A 20,303-nucleotide genomic window follows, 5' to 3' on the forward strand; every position below is an offset into this window, starting at 1 on the left:
CTATGGAGCAAAAAATACGGTATATAAGGTTAGTTCTGAAAGAATTCCCAGCCCATATTATTTCCATGGGGTTGTACAAGAGGAACACACTGCAGAATGGCCCTTCAACACACTCTGCTTTCACAAATCACTCAGAGCCACTGCTATTCTTCAGTCAACAAGAGGGTGCTCATTTAGTTTTCCATGAAAGGGGGGGGGGGGAAATCTTGCAATTTCCTTTCACACGGGAAGCAACACCTTTGGAGGCTGTCTAGATCTACCAGGTAGCAAGAGAAACAAATTGTAGTCTGAGTAAGAGGAAAGCAATCTGCAGGGCACTTGTCATTACAGGAGAGTTAAAAACCAAACCAAAACCTCAAAGTGCACAAAAAGCTTTATTTACATACAAAAATACAGGCATGGGCATTCAGTCGTTTTTTGTATCTCATAAAAACCAACATTAATAGACAAATCAGTGCAAGTAAGTTAGTAGTTATTTTTTGTAATTAAACTATTCAAAGCACAGACTTGTGAAATTAGAAATAAAACAGGAATTGTGTTACGAAACAATTTCGCTCATTTTTGCACCATCCTAGAAATCAAGTCTTCACAGATTTTTGTGAGTTCGTTGTTTTCCTTTGTCTGTGAAAAGAGAAGGAGACATATCAGAGACTGTAGGAGTTGCACAAATATTCAGAAAAGTCACCCATATTTTTACAGATTAGAATATAGTGGTACCTCGGGTTAAGTACTTAATTCGTTCCGGAGGTCCGTACTTAACCTGAAACTGTTCCTAACCTGAAGCACCACTTTAGCTAATGGGGCCTCCTGCTGCTGCCATGCCACCGGAGCACAATTTCTGTTCTTATCCTGAAGCACCATTTCTGGGTTAGCGGAGTCTGTAACCTGAAGTGTATGTAATCCGAGGTACCACTGTAGTTTGCACAGTGGGCCTCATTTTTAAGTAGCAAAATGAAAGCTGAAGGAGAAGCCTGAGAGGTGCTTGTGTCTGGAGTACACAAATCACAGCATTCTTGTTTCATTTCAGGGATCTCAGCTGGAGCTAATGAGTAGCCTAGATGACATGCAATTTGGGTCCAGCAGATTTTCATATAATACAGATTTCAGATGTGTTTTGCAGGTATGGATTTAATTTGCAAGCGGCAAAGCCTTTGGAAGGCGGCCCCTCCACTCCTCTGCTTGAACCACCACTAACAGTCCCAAGCCTCCAATGAGAATTTAAGACTGACCTTTTGCTCAAGGCTGCTCTCTAGCGATTGGGCTCTCATCTGTTCTTTGCGCAAACTGGCTTGGAGCGCTGCCTCTTCGGCTTTGCCTTTGCTTCGTACTTGGGCAATCTCTTCATTTGCCCTGTCAAAAAGGCATTCAGGCGTATTAGCTTCTTAGATAACGCGGGCGCGTTACTTAAATGCACTGCAATCTGAAAGACGGCCGGATCCCAACACCTCATTACTCACCGGCATAGCTTTTCTTCTGCGTGGGCCTTCAATGCTTGATATTTCTGTTCCTCCTTCTTAAGCCTTGTATTGTAATCCTCAACACATTTTTTCAAAGCCTCTTCATTCTAGAAGAAAAAAAAACCCAGGCCATTTCAGAGGAGAGAGGACCTCTTAAAACTAATTGCGAGGGCAAGCCCAAATCTTGATCTGTCAAAAAGTAGAATCTACACCAACACCACAAATTACACATTCAGCAAAATTCTGTTAAAACCTCTACAAGTGCATTGAAATATAGAAAGCTATTCTGTTTGTATTCAGAAGAAAACAGGTTGAATGCATGTGTGCCCCCTGTGCTATATCAAGTAATAACACTTTAAGACATTTGGGATAACAGAGAACCTTCCATACAGTTTCTTTAGTTTCCTGTCCAGAACTAACATCTCAGCAAATACTACATTTGGCACCAATGAAGCTCATCTAGCATTACTGATGTATGGTCCTTTAAGGGAGGGATTGGCAATGTAGCACCCGCGAGTGTCCTTGTGTTTTTCTGGTTTGTTTTTAAGAATAGTTTGGGAGGGGTTGTATGGGGGGTGGGTGGGTAGAATAGCAGCTCTTCATCCAGAGGGTTTTGCTAAAATATGCTCTGTGTGTGATTAAGGGAAATGCACATGGGCGGAGAGGGGGAGTTGTGTTGTGTGGGGGAGGTTGCTGTGTGGTCCGTACGCATCACCTGCACAAGAGAGGGAGAAAAGCAGGTGCAGCTTTTGCTGTATTGGTGTAAGAAAAATCTATGGATGAAGAGCAGTAAACTAACTAAATAGTGGCCACCTTGTACAGTGGTGCCTTGCAAGACGAAAAGAATCCGTTCTGTGATTCTCTTCGTCTAGCGGTTTTTTTCGTCTTGCGAAGCAAGCCCATTGACGGATTAGCGGCTTATCTGCTGATCGGATCAGCTGATAAGCGGCTTAGCGCTATTAGCGGCTTTTAGCTGCTTATCTGCTGATCGGATCAGCTGATAAGCGGCTTAGAAAAAGGGGGGGGGGGAGGGAAAAAAACCAGCAGGAACTCGCAAGACATTGTCGTCTTGCGAAGCAAGCCCATAGGAGATTCGTTTTGCGAAGCACCTCCAAAACGGAAAACTCTTTCGTCTAGCGAGTTTTTCGTCTTGCGAGGCATTCGTCTGGTGGGGCACCACTGTATATTTTTCCTGGTACTGAGAAATGCTCTGTATTAGACAGCAAGTGTGTGTGTGAGAGAGTGAGAGAGAGAGAGGAGGAGAAGAGAGATTGATTGATTTTGTATGATCCCCACAATTACGACCAGCAGGACATAAGCAACTTCCCATGTCAAACATGAGGCTGCCTGGGATTGGGAAAGCAGCGATGACTGCAGTACAGTGGTACCTCGGGTTACATGTGCTTCAGGTTACAGGCTCCGCTAACCCAGAAATAGTGCTTCAGGTTAAGAACTTTGCTTCAGGATGAGAATAGAAATCGTGCTCCGGTGGTGTGGCGGCAGCAGGAGGCCCTATTAGCTAAAGTGGTGCTTCAGGTTAAGAACAGTTTCTTGTTAAGTACGGACCTCCGGAAAGAATTAAATACTTAACCCTAGGTACCACTGTATCTCCAGTTTTCTTATGCTATCGCCCCCATCCAGCCCTGGTCCAAAAAGTTGGGAGACTGCTGCTTTACATTTGACTCTGCAATTATTTTGCTGTTTGTAGTAGTAAATGAATTTATTTTCAACCAAAGATGTCACGCTTGCCAAGTTTCCCCCCTTGGTAATTAAAATACAGTGCAGTCTTCATAACAGGATCTCAAAATAGCATGCCTCCACAGTTATAGTTGTTACATACGTGTTGAAATGCAATGTGTAATCAGGGATACACATTGGCTTTGCAGGCTTAAGAGTTGCAAAGGTGGGTGTGGCGTTTACCCACTCCTTGTGACTATGATTGTACAGGGGGATGGAAATGGTTAATGTAGATTGACCAATGAGAAAGCTCAGGGGCAGAGCCTACCTGGTTTTGAGGCTCAGCCCAGGAGTTTTACCATTGGTAGATAGGAGTCATAGCAGTTGTGACAGATGGAGTGAGAGACAGGGATAGAACTGAGAGAGAAGAGTGTGACAGTGAGATAGTGCCACATCTAGTTAAGGGTGCGCATTTGAGAAACCGTTCTGAACATATTTAAAACTTGTTTGTTCTTCAATAAACTTTAATCTTCGTTGACGACTTTACAACCTGACTGAGACTCAGTATTTCACCAGAAGAAACCTGGTTGGTGGCAGCGGAAGAATAAAGCAGTGGTGTACAGGCCAATAGTCCATGAAATGACCGGGGGCTCTGTACGAACGCCACAGTGGGAGACCCGTGTTTAAAGAAACAAGAAACATAAGTGGCTGGCAGAGTTAGAAATGCTCACTTTCTGATATCCTTCTATTGCCTCCTTCTGCTTTTCAAATCGTTTGAAGAGCTCAGACAATGATTTTTCCACCGAATTCAGATCAGAGCTAATCTGCCGTTTTTCATCCAGTACTTTCTGCAGTTCTTTCTGGGCAAGCTCCTTTTCTTTCTGGGAATTCTCTAGAGAAACAGATAGATACAAATGAAATGCACTGCTTGCTCTCTAGGATCCAAAACAGACAACAGTTCAGAGATCTTTGTGCAGAAGCGCCCCATTACCCCCATGTCTTAGGAGAGGCAGTTTTCAAGAAACCTCGAGAAAGTCTGCAGATATTCAGAAATGTCAGATATAGATTCCATGGTGCAGAATTTAGGACACAATGTGCAACAAAATAGAACAGGGTTTCTGAAACTCAGGGCTCCAGCTCCTTTTTGAACTACAACTCCCATCATCCTGAGCTAGCAAGACCAATGATAAGGGGTGATGGGAATTGTAGTCCAAAAATAGCTGGAGACCCAAGTTTCAGAAACCCTGCATTGTTTGAACAGCTTCCTCTTAAGTTCATATTCCAATAATGCATATAAAACTGGCTTCTGTCAGCAGCTAGGCCTCACTAGTTTTCAGTGTCTTAAGAGGACATTAGCCTATAATAATGAAATATACAAATTAATACTGTCCCTAGGCTTAGAAGAGTGGGAGAACCACATGTTCCTGGACTCCAGTCCCCATTATCCCTGACCATTTGCCATGCTGGCTAGGGCTAATGGAAGCAACATCTGGAGGGTCAGATTCCCCACCCTGTCCAAGTTCAAGTTCATTAATAGAAGCAGCCACTATGGAGCAATCATCTTAACACTTAGATTGAACTATTCCTTGTGGATGTGAGGCTTAATCTCTAACATAATTTTTTTTCCCTAGTTTGTTTTTGATGTCATGTGGATGATTGCATACTATATTTATGTATTTGTCTTGGAAACAACACTTTGGTTTTTTTAAAATATATATAGAGAGAGTATACCAAAGACTGACAGTCAATTTCTTCCAAATTAAGTTGATGGGCTAAGCCAGCCTCTCTCAAACATGCCCCCCCCCAGATGTTGTTGGACTACAACTTCCTTCATCCCTGACTGGTCTTGATAGCTAGGGATGATGGAAGCTGTACATCTGGGGGACCATGTTTGAGAAAGACTGGGCTAAGCCAATATCAAGTAATCTCGAATCTCTGCTGCTGTCCCATACTTCTGTGATTCTCAATTCATGTGCTTTCCTAGTCTTTGAAAAGTTTGGCAAGAATGGAGCTGGAGACTCTCAAACACATCTTTGGAGCAGGAATACACAATGGTAGAGCACAAGCTTTACACACAAAGTTTCGAAAGTTGAATGCCTTGGTTGTACCAGGCCTCCAAACAAACAAACAAACAAACAACAACTCCTCACATCTGGCTGGGAGCCTTTGAAAGCTGCTGGTAGTCAGCATATAGTTCTGGCCAGATAAAACAGCGGTATGATTCAGTACAAAGCACCCCCGCCCCCGTCTTCATGCTTTTGTAATTTGTACTTACCCATCACTTGTGCTACGGTAACTTCAAACTCCGCAACAATTGTTCTAAAAAAGAGAAAGAGCTTATTTTAATATGTATAGCAAGAAAGATCACTAATGACCCAGAACACTAAGCTTCCCATGAATGCTCTTCTACTTGAAGAAAGGTCATCTTGCACAGGGTGACTATTTGTCTGTTGCTGTTTTTAATTACATTTTTTAAATCTCCATTGTAGTGGTAGTGGTGACAGTTCCCCCTCCTTTTGAGATAAGCCGCAAATAAAAATAATTTGCCCCTCCTAACAAAAATGGTCCTAATAAAGTTAGGCAACTCATGGAGGATCTAGACCAAAACAGGTATTTCACTTGGCAATAGTGAAACATGGCCCGCCTGAAACCCTGGAAAGCAGCTGCCAGTCAGGGCAGAGGATCCTGGGCAAGATGGACCAATGCCCTGACTCAAAATTACTTTAATAATTAGCAAAGCTTCAGCAGCACAGGACCATAGCTGTCAACCGTCCCTTATTTGGGGGGAAACTCCCTTATCCCAGCGCCGTGTCCCACTGCTGTCCTTTATTGATGATGTCCCTTAAATTTCCCGGGTTTCATGCTCGCCCGGCTCGGGAGGGAAGCAGTGGCTCAGGGTCCTCCACTGTGAGAGAGAGTGCGCGCTGGTGCAGTCATCCTGGCGCGAGGAATACCATCGGCCCTTCCCTGCCCAAGTGAGGGAGGGGAGGGAGACTCTTGCCCATGCTGTCCGCAAGCCCGGAGGCGGCAGCAGTGGTGGCAGCTGAGGCGGCGGCCTGAGGGAGGAGGGGATGGGGAGGGATGCAGAAGGGTGGCGCTTCAGTGGCCATGGCGCCGCCGCAACCGCCTCATGCTGTATTGACAGCATCTGTCAATCCTACCAATGTATGTAACTCTTTACAACAGCAAAATCCCTTATTTTCGAGGCTGCTGGTCCCTTATTTTCAAATCTGGAAGTTGACAGCTATGCACAGGACCCCTCCTAGGCCACGTTGCCCAGAATGCCTTGCTCCAAGGAAGGGCCCCAGGCATTTCTCAGAGCGAGGCTCACGGGAAGCCCGAGGCATGCCTGGCACTTTTGCCGCATCAGCAGAGCCAAAACAGTTCAACAGCTGAGGGGAAAGAAGTTTAGGAGGAATCAAAGGTGAGGAGGCAGCAATGACAGAGGCACCTTGGGCAGAACAATTATCCCAGTCAGTCCAACAGGTATCAGGTACTGCCCAAGGAGACAGCACTTGTTGCCTACCAGGAAGGAAGAGGAAGCTTCAGTTCCAAAGCGGTCAGATACCAGTTGAAATGGATACAGTGGTGCCTCGCAAGACGAAAAGAATCCGTTCTGTGATTCTCTTCGTCTAGCGGTTTTTCGTCTTGCAAAGCAAGCCCATTGACAGATTATCGGATTATCGGATCAGCTGATAAGCGGCTTAGAAAAAGGGGGGGGGGAAGAGGAAAAAAACCCAGCAGGAACTCGCAAGACATTGTCGTCTTGCGAAGCAAGCCCATAGGAGATTCGTTTTGCGAAGCACCTCCAAAACGGAAAACTCTTTCGTCTAGCGAGTTTTCCGTCTTGCAAGGCATTCGTCTTGCCGGGCACCACCGTATTTGGTGGTATTTAAGTCTTGTGAGAAAGCAACCGTAGAACATGCTTCTGTATCCCAGTTGTACACCTACCCCATTTCTTTGTTTTCCAAATAGATCTTGTGATGCTTCCTTTCCCATTCCAAAGCTTCCATCTCCTTTTCTTGTACCTGAAACCACAAGGTCCCCAAAATGAGAGCGTAACAGTAATGGATGTCACTTTAGATCTGGGCTAGAATCAAAGCAACATCCAGAAATGTCCTTGGCTAGACCTCATTCTACCTTAAGGACAACTGTACCATTTGATAAGGAAGCTTACTCTCTTTTGTATGGGCATTTGAGGAAGCCATTTATTTATAATCACCCAAGGAAAAAAGCAAAAATAAATGACACTGGTGGTTTATATTGATCAGGAGCATTAGATGGAACTAATTTGATTAGTATTCCAAAGATCAGTTTGAAAACTCCCATTGGTAAAGAAAATCTGCAGAAAAGTCTTGCAAAGTGGGCAAATGTTACCGGTCAGCAGGAAATCAAAAGCCATTCTAAACAGTATTTTTCTAAATAGTATCAACTCAAATATTCCTTCCCATGTTCTCACCTCGGAAGTAAGCTTTTTGATAACCGCGTCCTTCTCAAGTTTAACCCTTTCGATAGCTGTATCCATGTCTTGCTGAGTGTATTTCAACACTTCCACAATAGCCTCAGTAGGCAGCGCAGAAGGCAAAAATGAAATATCCTTAGTGGTTGGAATATCTGGAGAACCTCTGGCCTGTGACAAGAATTTAAAAACACATTTACATGTGATACTTTTATAATGCATTTTTGTGCTAACAGATACTCTAAGATGCATCAAGCTGAATCAGACAAACCATAGTTCCCTTGATGTCTAAACTGTCCCTTGATGTCTAAACGGTTTTAAAAAACCGTAGTTGGTTCATTTGAGTTTAAAATGTAATGCTTCTGACCTCTTCCAGCATGCAAGCCTGAGGTTCACCATGGCTCATTCACAAAACAGGAAACCATGATTTCATACTATTTCTGAACTGAGCCAATGTGCTGATCTTTTTTAAAAAAATTACAAACCACCTGTATCTGCAAACTACTGGAGATATTTAGATGGCACTTACCAGATTTGTTGAAGCTCCTAAAAGGTCTAGTCCCAATGCCTTTTCTTCAGGTTTAGATGTTTTTATTTCATTGACTGCCATTTCTCTAGATGGTCTAATTTAAAATAAGAAAAAATACTGAAACAATCCTAAATAGGCTCCAAAATTGAAGAGCACTAAAAATTGAATGCTTACCCATTTCGAACTGCATGTTCATTTGCACCAGGAGCACTTTTCTTAGGGCTTTCATTGAGCAGTGGATCAAATTTCAAGTACAGAGATTGCTTCCTCAAGACAGATTCTTTAAACTATAGGGAAGGAATTTGTAAGTAAGCGACGTACAGGCACAAGTCAGTCAGCCAAAGATGTGATTGTTTGGGGTACAGATCTTCCAAGTTGTATTAAAGAGCATCTCACAACCAAGGAAGTTTTGATACAATTCTAAAACAACCCAATAAAAGTAGATTCTTCTATATCTGTTTTGTGATTTAAGCAGCATATACCGTATTTTTCGCCCCATAGGGCGCACCGGCCCATAGGGTGCACCTAGTTTTTTTTTGGGGGGGGGGGGAAATAAAAATATATTATTTCCCCCCAAGGCATGGGAAGCCCGAGCTTCCCCCGAGCCCAGAACAGGCTGCTATCTGCAAGCCTAGGGAGCCCGGAGGGAAGTCGCGCCGATCTCCCCAGGCTTGCGGATATCTGCCCGAAGTTGCACATCTCTCCCACGGCTTGCGGAGAGCTGCGCGAAGCTCGAAGCCTGAACTCAGCGTGCCCCAGGCTTCAGGCAGCTCTCCGCAAGCCGTAGGAGAGCTGCGCAACTTCACGCCGGGCTCCCACGGCTTGCGGATAGCTTCCTGAAGCCTGGAGAGCAAGAGGGGTCGGTGCGCACCGACCCCTCTCGCTTTCCAGGCTTCAATGAAAGCCTGCATTCGCCCCATAGGACGCACCCACATTTCCCCTTCATTTTTGGAGGGGGGAAGTGCGTCCTATAGGGCGAAAAATACGGTAGTTTAACTGGAAGAGAATGAAGACAGGGCAGTGTTTTGCCACAGAGCAAGTTTAGCTCTTGTGTAAATGAGAAAATATACATAACACTGAGTTTATATTGGTAGGTAGACGTTTAGAGCTCTCCTCTGCAATTGCCTTCAGATCCTTAGGAGTATCTACTCCAGCCAAAGTCTCCTCTGCTTGAAATACCTTTAACTCTCTTTTATAGACTGTTCTAGTATAGTAAGCTCAATGCTGTAAAAATCTTAAAATCAGTTCACATAATGGTTACTTACTGAGGCCCTTCCAAATTGCTCCAGATAGTCCACTTCAATATTGAGTCCTAGAACTAAGCAAATGTGTTAATAAATGCAGAAAGCAATGGTTTTTATGTTATTAAAACTAGAAGTAGCATGGGCAAAGATAAGATAGTCCTTTCTGGAGATGAGAAGTGCAAGCACATCTTCCTGCAATTTTTAGTAGCCTGTGCACCTTGTGGGAGTTACTAGGCACAGTTGAGCTCTTTCTACTTTTCATTTAAATTAATTTAACTTATGATTTAATCATGAAGGAACAGATAATTCGTCAAAGGTTCAGATCTAACATTATTTTGAAAACTTTTGGAGTCACATGTGGCTAGATGAGGGATGGGGAGCCTGTGGTCAATTATCAGAATCTGACAGGCTACAGGTTCCCAGCCCCTGGCTTGGTGGAGACATTTACTGGATCCATGGCTGTGCCTGGAACTTCAGTGAAAGCTAGAAGCACATATTGGTAAACTATTTAGAAGTTTATTATTTTTAGAATTAAGCTATATATAAATGAATAAAAAGCTATACTAGGCATGCTCCAAGTGATTTGCAGAACTTTGAGAATGGCAGTAGTCTGTCCTCCAATCAGGGTAGCACATGAAGACAGAGCCACAATAGTGCTTTATCGACAAATATTTGCACACTGATTTTTTGGGGGGCGGATCCTTAAGACAAACGCCTGCAAAGCGGTCCTCATAGGAGGAGGAGATATGATAGCCATCTTCAAATATCTAAAGGGCTGTCACATGGAAGATGGAGCAAGCTTGTTTTCTCCTGCTCTAGTAGTTAGGATGCAAACCCATGGATTATAAGGAGATTCCTACTGAACATCAGGTAAAAGCTGTTCAACAGTGGAAGATGGTGGACTCCCCTTCCTTTGAGGTTTTTAAGGAGAGGCTGGGTGGCCACCTGTCATCTAGCTGAGATTCCTGCTTTGCAGTGGGTTGGGCTAGGTGACACTCAAAATCTTTATAATAAATCTGGTAATTTGTACTTATGATGTCAGTTTGTTTGTGCTCTATGTAATTGCCCAAACATGGGAAACAAAATTAGGTATAACTAGAAAAAAAATTGCACAATAATTAGAAGGGCCTAAAAGGTCCATAGTTCCAACTACTCTTACCTTCTGAGGGTGATCGGAACTCTTCGTTTTCTGTATCTGCAACCTGGTTGTTTTCATGCATTACTGTTGCAGGCTTTTCGCAAGAAGGCTGGAGCAAAAAGCCATCTCCAGGCATCTCTCCATTTAAAGACAAGTTACCCTAAGAAGCAAAGTTTAATGAAAAGATTCCTTAAAGTGGAGAGATGAAATAAATCGCACAGTAGGGTAATTGCTCCTCTTCACTTTACTGAGTAGCTTGGGGCAGAGGACCAAGTTCTCAAAAACCAATAAACACATTTTAAAGTCATTTTGCCATTGCAGACGGCTGCTTTTTTGTATGTAAGTAGTGTTACATTAAAAAGTGTTTTTCTTCCCCAAGGTTGTTATATTAGCAATATTATTGCTTTCCCTTGAATTCTGGAACTTGATTACAAGGTCTTTAAGATCGTGGATTTATTATTCAAATACCACAAGTCTTCTTATAAAAGGTGAATGAACTAATATTAATAAAAACTTTACTATAGCAGTATGGTGACGACTATTATATCACTGCATCAAATGAGACAAATGACCTACAGACCTCAGTAGCAGCAGGATTATTCTATTTTGCAAGGCAAATATTTGCCTATGAGAGCCTTAAAAGTACTTTGTTGCTGACTGTGACTACAACCCTATACCCATTTACCTGGGAATTAGACCCACTGGAAGCAATGGAACATACTTCCAAGTAGACAGCATTGTTAGACGTAGCCAAAGCTCCGTTTTCCATGAAGTCATACAGAATGCATAAAACTAACATAACTTTAATGCCTCCCAGAGCAAATAATTTTACTTTTGGAATCTGAATGAGGGAAGTGGAGAGGGTGGGGTTTTGTTGTTGTTTGGAAATGCAATACTCCGTTAAAAACAGAGGAACCATTTATTATTCCAAAAGTACAGAATGTGATATTCTGTGCAGAATCCTGAGCATCTTAACTTTCCAGAAAGAGGGCAGGATTTCTAGCCATTAAGGCTTCATGGACTTCAAAGTTTATTTTAAAACCACTGAAGAGGTTTTACTACAATCAAGTGGTATTTACATCTGTTAAATAAAATAAATTGGCCAAGTAGTACATCTGTTGAAATCTCAGAAGTATGTTTGTGTTTACTTCAAACGACCAAGACTGAGATAGGCTTTCCTGCTCTGCATAGTGCCTCTCACTCACCATAACAAGCAGGGGTGATTCAAAACCACTACAAGCATATGCAAAACTTGCCTATGCAGGTGACAGAATTCAGCTTTGAAACTGAATGCTTGTGCAGTTTTGTTTTCCATTTTGGCAAGTATGCACAGCTTTGAGTATAACAATGTACACAGGGCCATATCATACCATCAAATCCACTGACTGTTCAGCTGGAGTTTCTGCTTCAGCCACAGCTTGATCTTCAGCTATAATCTGCTCATCACTCTCTTTCCTATAGGGAACAAGACAGCATATGTTATAGAACCTGACAGCTAACAAAGCCTGGTTCAACGTGCTTTATAAATTACCTTCCATAACTTTATAATTCAATTTTGTGCACAAACAGTATAACTTGCACAATTTCAATCTTGAATGGCAGAAAGGCAGTCAGGTTATTTGCACCCCAATCCGACAAATCAATCACATGCAGGGTAGAGAGCTAAAAAGCTCCTCTTGTGCCCCTGGGTTTTCCCCATCACTGAAAGAGCTTTAAGCTCTCCGCCTTGCTCACTGGGTTCTGGGATGCTCTTGCAGGAGCTCAAATGGTCCTGCAAATCACATGGGAGCATCCCAGAGCCCAGTAAGCAAGATGGAGATTTTAAAAGCTCCCTGCCTTCCTTGAAAGGTAAGGATGGTCGTGGGGGCAGTTCCAAGGGGGTAGTTACAGTATAGAAGTTTTGTATATACACATGCCACCCACAGAACACAACGCCCATGCAAGATGCAATAGTACTATATTTAAAACACCACCATTTTTAGCAAGAACCTGTCTTTTGATGTGCGGGATAATCGCTAGTGTCAGACTAAGACCTGGAAAACCAGGGTTCAAATCCCCACTTGGCCTTGAAGCACACTGGGTGACCTTGGGGCAGCCACTGCCTCTCAGTCTAGCATACCCCACAGAGTTGTGGGGGTGACATGTTAACCACACCACCTTAAGGTCCTTGGAGAAGAACAAGACTGTTTATGAACACTATCTTCCTTAAGCATGTTATTAAACAGTTTCTAGCTAGTTCTACTACACAGAACTGAGTAGCATGAAATGATAAGAGAAGCCTGAATAGTTCCAATATATGCTGTTTTCTTCCCCTACCTGTCTTGGGTTCTCTAACTTGTTAGTTTTTGGGATTGATATAAAGTTGCAAGCTTTTTCAATTTGTACTACTTCATTTCCCAAGCCCAGGATTTGCTCCAGATTTAGTGTTAAAATACTTACAATTTCTCACTTAATAGTTCTGCAGCTCCAAAGTCATCCGGTTGATTGTGCAACTGTGCTTGAAGTATTTTGGACAAAATACTATCCTCCTGGGTATCTGTTGTTTTAGTTCTGGGCATAGGACACTCAAGGGAATTTTGCATTTTTGAAACACCTCCTAATGGATTGAAGTCAGGATCATCAAATTTATTGCAGTCCAGGCTATAAGATGCTTTGTGGACAGAACTCTTTGTTGCAGTGTTGGTTCTCTCTTCAGCTTCCTCCAGCACTTTGTGAGTTGAAGCTGGTTTCCCAGAAGGAACCTTCATTTCAGCACCCTTGCCTGGTTTCCTTGGAGATACCTTATTAGTTGCCTTTTCAAGCATATCTGGTTCCAGTTTTATGAACTCAGGTTTTGTTACGTGAACCTCCCCCCCACACTCCGGCAAGATGCTGTTCACTGCTGTGGAATGTTGCCACTCTGATTCCTCAGTCTGAAAAGGTTTTATTTCACCGCAGCTGACATTCTCAGAGCTACAGGATCCTTGCACGTGTTGCGAGGGAGAATTTTGTATGTGGGATATTGACGACGGCTGAGTTTTGCAGACTCTGTTAGAAACTGTTGCCAAATCGGAGCTTAGAAATTGCTTTGTCACACCATTGTTTGCCGATGGGGTTTTGCAACCTGTTTCCTCATCAGATGGATTGTTCTCTGTAGCAGTCTGAGGCAGGCAAACTGCATCAAGAGAACCGCCATCCTGTTTCTCAGCTGCAGCAAACAGTGCCAAAGACGATATTTTCACAAAGTCGTCAGTAGGCAAGTCAGGGATATTTGCTCCTTTGCTTTTTGCTGACATTACATCATCTGAAGAATCAGGATTTACCTTTCCTTCCACCTCTATCTTCTCACTTGCAATATCAGCATCTAGGGTAACTGTTTGTTGACTCCTGTTGAAAGGTAGACCCATCACTAGCTAGTTAATACGGCCTTTGAAGAATAATTAAAATAAAAGAGCCGCATTTGGCACACAGGAAAAGAGGCTTTTGTTAGGTGCAGCCCAATGCTTACGAACAGGGCATTTACTATCCACTTCTGTTTGGCACAAAACTGGAAAATTTATGTCAAACTTAGGTTTTTCAATGTTTGTCTTCTACATTGTATTCAATGTGGAACTGGAAATGTATACCCCAAAACAAGCTTTTGGCCACCTCAAATGCTATATCCACACCTACAGGAGAGAGTCTTCTATGAGAAGGCAATAAGTAGTGGCCTGCCCAATGCTTCATTTGGTTGCAAGACACTGTATGTGCACCCTAAAAGAAGGCTTTGTGCTGCCCCAAATGCTGCACCCAGATTTACAGGTAAGTGCCTCAATGCATTCTCTGGGCACAATACACTGCCAAGTATGAGCCCAAGCCAAAATTAGACAAACTATCTCTAAATAAGGAATGGAGGTGTGCACGCCCACAACACTCAGGAGTCAGTTTGTACATATTTTGGCAATTATTGGTGTGGAACCATGCACTTGTCAGTAGCTTACACAAAGTCTAAGTGTATGACATCTACACATCCTGGGTTGTGTAGGTATATGACTTGTGGTGGGCGATTTTGTCTGGGCTATTATAGGCATAGGTTTACACCATCAACAGTATCTTGCACCTAAATTAAGTGTGGGACTAGACACTACTCACTGCCACCTTGTAGATGACACCCTTGAGAATGACTTCTGCAGACTTAGGCCACTCTTCACATATCCACTCAATATTTCTAATGCCCCAAAATGTCACCAAATGGAAGACTCCTTCAGAAATCATGGGCTGGTGCAACAATCTGTTCCAGCATTTAAGTCAATGCTGCTGCTCTTAGCTTTGAAGGACCAAAAGGAACACTTCCCGTAAAATCTCAATTGTCAGCTTCTAGGAAGAAAAAGTCAGTCACCTCTCTCAATGAATCAGAAAAGACAGCTGCAAGAGAGTATTCTAGAGAACAGGGGCCATCATACAATCTTTTCTAGTTTTAATTTTTAAAAAATACATCAAGAGGATCTGATTTACTCACACAGCACTGGATGCAGACAAGACAAAATCCTCTGGGATGTCTGTGCAGTCACCTCCTATAACAGGTGTTTCAGGAATCTTCCTTTTATCTGGACTTAGGATTCTGTGAGTCTGAGAATCCCGCATAGGAGTATGAAAAGTTACCTTGGAAGAGAAAGTCGCACAGATCACTTGAGCAAGCGCGCACACACACAAAAACCCCTGAGAGAACACATGCATGCACATCCATGGGCATTGATACCCTTCCTTTCCACTAAGGAGGCCCCTCAAGGAATCAATAAAGATGCCCATAAATATGATTAATAAAGAACAGATATTAAGCAACTAGAAGTATTAAAAACTAAACAGAGCTAGTACTAATACAAGTACTAAGCAACAGAGATCCTGTGTTCCTTTACAGTGATGGGTACATTTCAAAGGAGTTCTATAATAAGTCCTCCCTCACATTCCCATCACTGTAAAGGAACACAACCGCCCAACAGGCATGGTGGTAACAATTGGGGAAATTCTGCGTATGAGTTACAAAGTCTGTCCGCTATAGTTATCCCATAATAAAGTGAGACCTGAATATCAAACGCTTGGGCCATGTAATGCCTCTCCATGGTTCCATGTTACACATACCTACAATGAAGACCATTGCCAGTGTATACATTACACTTGCTGCTGGTCCATGACCCTTGAAGAGCCAGCTCGCTGTTGTCAGTGCACTTGGTGAAACAAGTACCGTATTTTTCGCACAACAGGGCGCACCCAGTTTTTTTTTTGGGGGGGGGGGGGAATCAAGAAAAAAAGTCTCCCCCCCCCAGCCCCAAAGAGCAGCGTACAGACTGCGCACAACCTCTCCCTGCCGGAGGGGTTGTGCGCAGCTATGGCACAAGCCAAGGCAGCGAGCAGGATGGATCCCGCTCGCTGTTTTGGCTTCCCCTTTAGCCCCATGCAGCCTCTCCCAGCCGGGAGAGGCTGTGTGGGGCTAAAGAAGCCATAGCCCCGTGCAGCCTCTCCTTGCTGGAGGGGTTGTGCGCAGCTATGGAACAAGCCAAGGCAGCGAGCAGGATGGATCCCGCTCGCTGTTTTGGCTTCCCCTTTAGCCCCATGCAGCCTCTCCCAGCCGGGAGAGGCTGTGTGGGGCTAAAGAAGCCATAGCCCCGTGCAGCCTCTCCTTGCTGGAGGGGTTGCGCGCAGCTATGGAACAAGCCAAGGCAGTGAGCGAGATGGATCCCGCTCGCTGTTTTGGCTTCCTCTTTAGCCCCACGCAGCCTCTCCCTGCCGGACGGGTTGCGCGCAGCTATGGAACAAGCCTGCATTTGCTCCATAGGACGCACACACACTTCCCCTCAATTCTTGGAGGGGGAAAACTGCGTCCAATAGAGCGAAAAATACGGTATTTGTCACCAAAGAAACCCGTTGAACTAGGCCTTTAACACAGAAAATTATGCTGGACAGTAACAGCAGACATACCTTCATAGGCTTCACCATCCCCTTTGGTGGCACATTTTCTTTCTGTGATGGGCGAAGAATAGAAGGTCTGCCTACAACTTCTGGAGATGTGAAAAGTATGGCACAGCTTTCAGCAGCTATGTCGTTGCTACCGTTATCTCCACTTAAGGTATGCAGACTCATTCTAGAAATGAAAGCAAAGGTGTTAACAACCATAGCCAGGCTGACAATGTTGTTTTAATGCAACTGGATACTTCTAGGAGGAAACCTGTGGTCTCAATGTCAAACCCTGTGGCTCTCCAAGTTATTGGACTCAACTCCTATGGACAGAGATGATGGGAGTTGTAGTCCTGCAAGTACTCAGAAATCCAGTTTCTCATCCGTTCTCTAAAGTGTAGAGCTCTTGTAAACAAAATTCAGTGTCACTCAGGTTACCATTGACACTATTCTAAGCCACAATGAAGTATAAGCTGTGCTGCCAAAAGCAATACTGCAAAAACAAGATTAAGCATCTCTTCAAATGTAGGATGTTCTCACTTGGTGCTGTGGCTGTAAGTTTAGGGTGTTTTGAGACTGTGGGTGTGGAAGGGCTTTTCTTAAAAAAATCAAGGACATATATAGATATCCCTTACAAGTGAATAAACAAACAAACAAAAAAAACAAAACAAAAAAAGGAACATCCTGGCGTCCCCCTCCATAAAAAAAAGTAAGTTAACCAACTAATAGCCAGTTACAGTACAGTGTTTTGGGCTTACAAGTTGTAGTAGAGGAAACTTAGATCCTGGATCAGGAGCATTTCAAGGGTGTCACTACAGTGGTGCCCCGCAAGACGAATGCCTCGCAAGACGGAAAACTCACTAGACGAAAGAGTTTTCCGTTTTGGAGGTGCTTCGCAAAACGAATTTCCTATGGGCTTGCTTCGCAAGATGAAAATGTCTTGCGAGTTCCTGCTGGTCCCCCCCCCCCTTCTAAGCCGCTTGACGAAAAAACTGCTAGACGAAGAGAATCACAGAACGGATTCTTTTCGTCTTGCGAGGCACCACTGTACGGGCGTACAAGAACAAAAAAGAAAGTGGTGGTTTGAAAGGGCACTTAGCCTCCACATGGCTTTCAAACGCCACCCCAGGAGAAGCTAAACTGGCTCCCTCCTTGTTGTCCTTCTGCCGGCATATCCAAGGGAAGACCACCTTGTTCCAACAGGTTTTTGGGAACAGACTGCTCCCAGTACATTACCGAGCACAAGTCAAAATGTTGGTGCTGACCTTTAAAGCCCTAAATGGCCTCGGCCCAGTACAGTGGTGCCCCGCAAGACGAATGCCTCGCAATACGGAAAACTTGCTAGACGAAAGAGTTTTCCGTTTTGGAGGTGTTTCGCAAAACGAATTTCCTATGGGCTTGCTTCGCAAGACGACAATGTCTTGCGAGTTCCTGCTGGATTCCCCCCCCTTTTTTTCTAAGCCGCTAAGCAGCTTATCAGCTGATCCGATCAGCAGATAAGCTGCTAAAAGCTGCTAATCCTTCAATGGGCTTGCTTCGCAAGACGAAAAAACCGCTAGACGAAGAGAATCACAGAACGGATTCTTTTCGTCTTGCGAGGCACCACCGTATACCTGAAGGAGCGTCTCTACCCCCATTCAGCCCGAACACTGAGGTCCAGCTCCGAGTGCCTTCTGGCGGTTCCCTCACTGTTAGAAGTGAGGTTACAGGGAACCAGGCAGAGGGTCTTCTGGGGAGTGGCGCCAGCCCTGTGGAACGTCCTCCCTTCAGATGTTAAGAAAATAAAACAACTATCTGACTTTTAGAAGACATCTGAAGCCAGCCCTGTTTAGGGAAGCTTTTAATGTTTGATGTATTTATCAAGTTTTTAATATTCTATTGGGAGCCACCCATAGTGCCTGGGGAAACCCAGCCAATGGGTGGGGTCAGGGCCAGAGTTAGGTTTGATGAGGCCCATAGCTACTGAAGGTAATGGGGCCCTTTATATGTCCAGCTGTACTTTGTCAACAACCAATTGTCATTGTTTTTGGTGCTGAATATATGCTATATAGTAATTTATGGAGCTAATAGGTATCTAAACAAAACATGTATTTTACCATAGTAATTGTTGAACTTATATTTTGGAAATGTACAACCAGTTTCCCCCCCTGTATTTTTTTTTGGGGGGGGGGAGCAAGAGAGTGGGGCCCTAACTATAGCTTGTTTAGCTTCTATGTAAATCCAGGTGGGGTATAAATCATTATCATTAATTAAAGCAATCATTTTCCCACAATCATTACTATAGCATAGCCGTTCTCATTCCCATTATCTGTACAGTATATTTTTTGCACATATACGAAGTATTAATGTTTAACTGGTTAAAAAGAGAGAGATGCCGCCCATCCCCCCCGTTTTTAGCTGCTTTCCTTTTCTCTGTCACCTTGAGGTCAAAATGCGCGAGGGGGACAGGGGACTGGACAACGTTAAGGCCTAATAGCCAAAGACGGACCAAGGCCGGATGTACATTTCCAAAATATAAGGTAAGTTCAACAATTGTTGTTGCAACAACAACAATTGTTGAACTTATCTTATATTTTGGAAATGTACATCCATTTTTTGGGGGGGGGTCGCAAGAGAGTGGGGCCCTAAGCTATAGCCTGTTTAGCTTCTATGTAAATCCGGCACTGGGTGGGGGATAAATCATTATCCTCATTACTATAGCATGGCCGTTCTCATTGCAATTATCTGTACGGTATATTTTATGCACATATACGCATGCATATACGAAGTACAGTGGTACCTCGGGTTAAGTACTTAATTCGTTCTAGAGGTCCGTTCTTAACCTGAAACTGTTCTTAACCTGAAGCACCACTTTAGCTAATGGGGCCTCCTACTGCCGCCGCACCGCCAGAGCACAATTTCTGTTCTCATCCTGAAGCAAAGTTCTTAACCTGAAGCACTATTTCTGGGTTAGCGGAACCCGAGGTACCACTGCATTAATGTTTAACTGGCTAGAAAGAGAGAGACATGTTGCCCCCCGCCTTTTTAGCTGCCTTCCTTTTCTCTGTAAGCCACCTTGAGGTAAAAAATGCAGGCAATAAAAACGGGACGACGCTAAGGCCTAATAGCCCAAGACGGACCAAGGCAGACAGGTTCCTCCTCCTTTGGGGGGGCGCGACCCCCTCCAGCCGCTTTCCCGTTCCTCACGGCCCTCCCTCTTTCCGCTGAGGGCCTGGACCAGGGGCCGGAGCCTCCTCCCAAAAACCAGCGGGAGGGTTAGGAGACCGAAGGGGGGCTTTTCCCGCCCCCCCAACACCCCTCCCCCGCCTTCCCTGAGGGAGAAACCGCCGCCCGACTCCGCTCACCTGCCTCCCTTCCAAAGCACTCGCCGACCCGAGAGACGCCTATTCACCAACTGAGGGAACCGCCGCCGCCGCGTTCAAATTTTCAGCGTCGGCCCGCCTCCGCCAATAAAAAAAGCCCATCGCCGCGTTGCGTCAGAGGCCACGTGGCCTGTCGCCGGCCAACCAAGAGAGCAGGCGGCGGTGGCAGGCACGAAAAGCGAGCCCAGTGGGCGGGGGAGGCGGAGCTTGCCTAATATTATTAACGCATGCGCACAACCGCCTGCCGTGCAATTTCCTAAGCTAAGTGCAGGGAATAAGGTGCTTTATACGTCCAGCTGTCCTTTGTCAACAGCAAATCGCCGCTGTTTTGTGTGCTGAACATATGCTAAATGTCTAAACAGAATTTTAAAATTTCGTCCTTTTTATTTTGTTTCGACTAGGGCAGACCAACACGGCTGCCTGCCTGTAACTAGAAATATGCTATATGGGAATTGATGGACCTAATAGGTATCTAAAGCCATTTGCACATAACAAAAGATGTATTTTATCAAAGTAATGGTTGAACT

The 20,303-nt window shown here is 44.2% G+C and overlaps 1 protein-coding gene across 4 annotated transcripts; it reads right to left on the reverse strand.

Annotated features, from left to right (window-relative positions):
* Positions 1 to 355: 355 nt before the first annotated feature.
* TACC3 (transforming acidic coiled-coil containing protein 3) lies at positions 356 to 19,962 on the reverse strand. Of its 4 annotated transcripts, none has more exons than XM_083502183.1 (16): positions 19,759 to 19,898; positions 16,439 to 16,601; positions 14,982 to 15,124; positions 12,944 to 13,870; positions 11,875 to 11,959; positions 10,526 to 10,664; positions 9,388 to 9,440; positions 8,297 to 8,409; positions 8,123 to 8,216; positions 7,594 to 7,764; positions 7,086 to 7,162; positions 5,410 to 5,453; positions 3,866 to 4,026; positions 1,458 to 1,564; positions 1,230 to 1,350; positions 356 to 621 (listed from the first exon to the last, which is right to left on the reverse strand). In XM_083502183.1, exons 2-16 carry the CDS (start codon positions 16,598 to 16,600, stop codon positions 556 to 558), a joined length of 2,463 nt encoding a protein of 820 aa, XP_083358309.1. In that variant the 5' UTR covers position 16,601; positions 19,759 to 19,898; the 3' UTR covers positions 356 to 555. The 4 variants fall into 4 exon arrangements, with proteins under 4 accessions (XP_083358309.1, XP_083358308.1, XP_083358311.1 ...); XM_083502182.1 differs by lacking the exon at positions 19,759 to 19,898 and adding an exon at positions 17,173 to 17,222; XM_083502185.1 differs by lacking the exon at positions 12,944 to 13,870 and having other exon boundaries at positions 19,759 to 19,962.
* Between the last annotated feature and the right edge of the window lie 341 nt (positions 19,963 to 20,303).

This window comes from Podarcis liolepis, assembly GCF_965112155.1.
Source record: "Podarcis liolepis genome assembly, chromosome: 5".
In the NCBI taxonomy this organism is placed as follows: domain Eukaryota; kingdom Metazoa; phylum Chordata; class Lepidosauria; order Squamata; family Lacertidae; genus Podarcis; species Podarcis liolepis.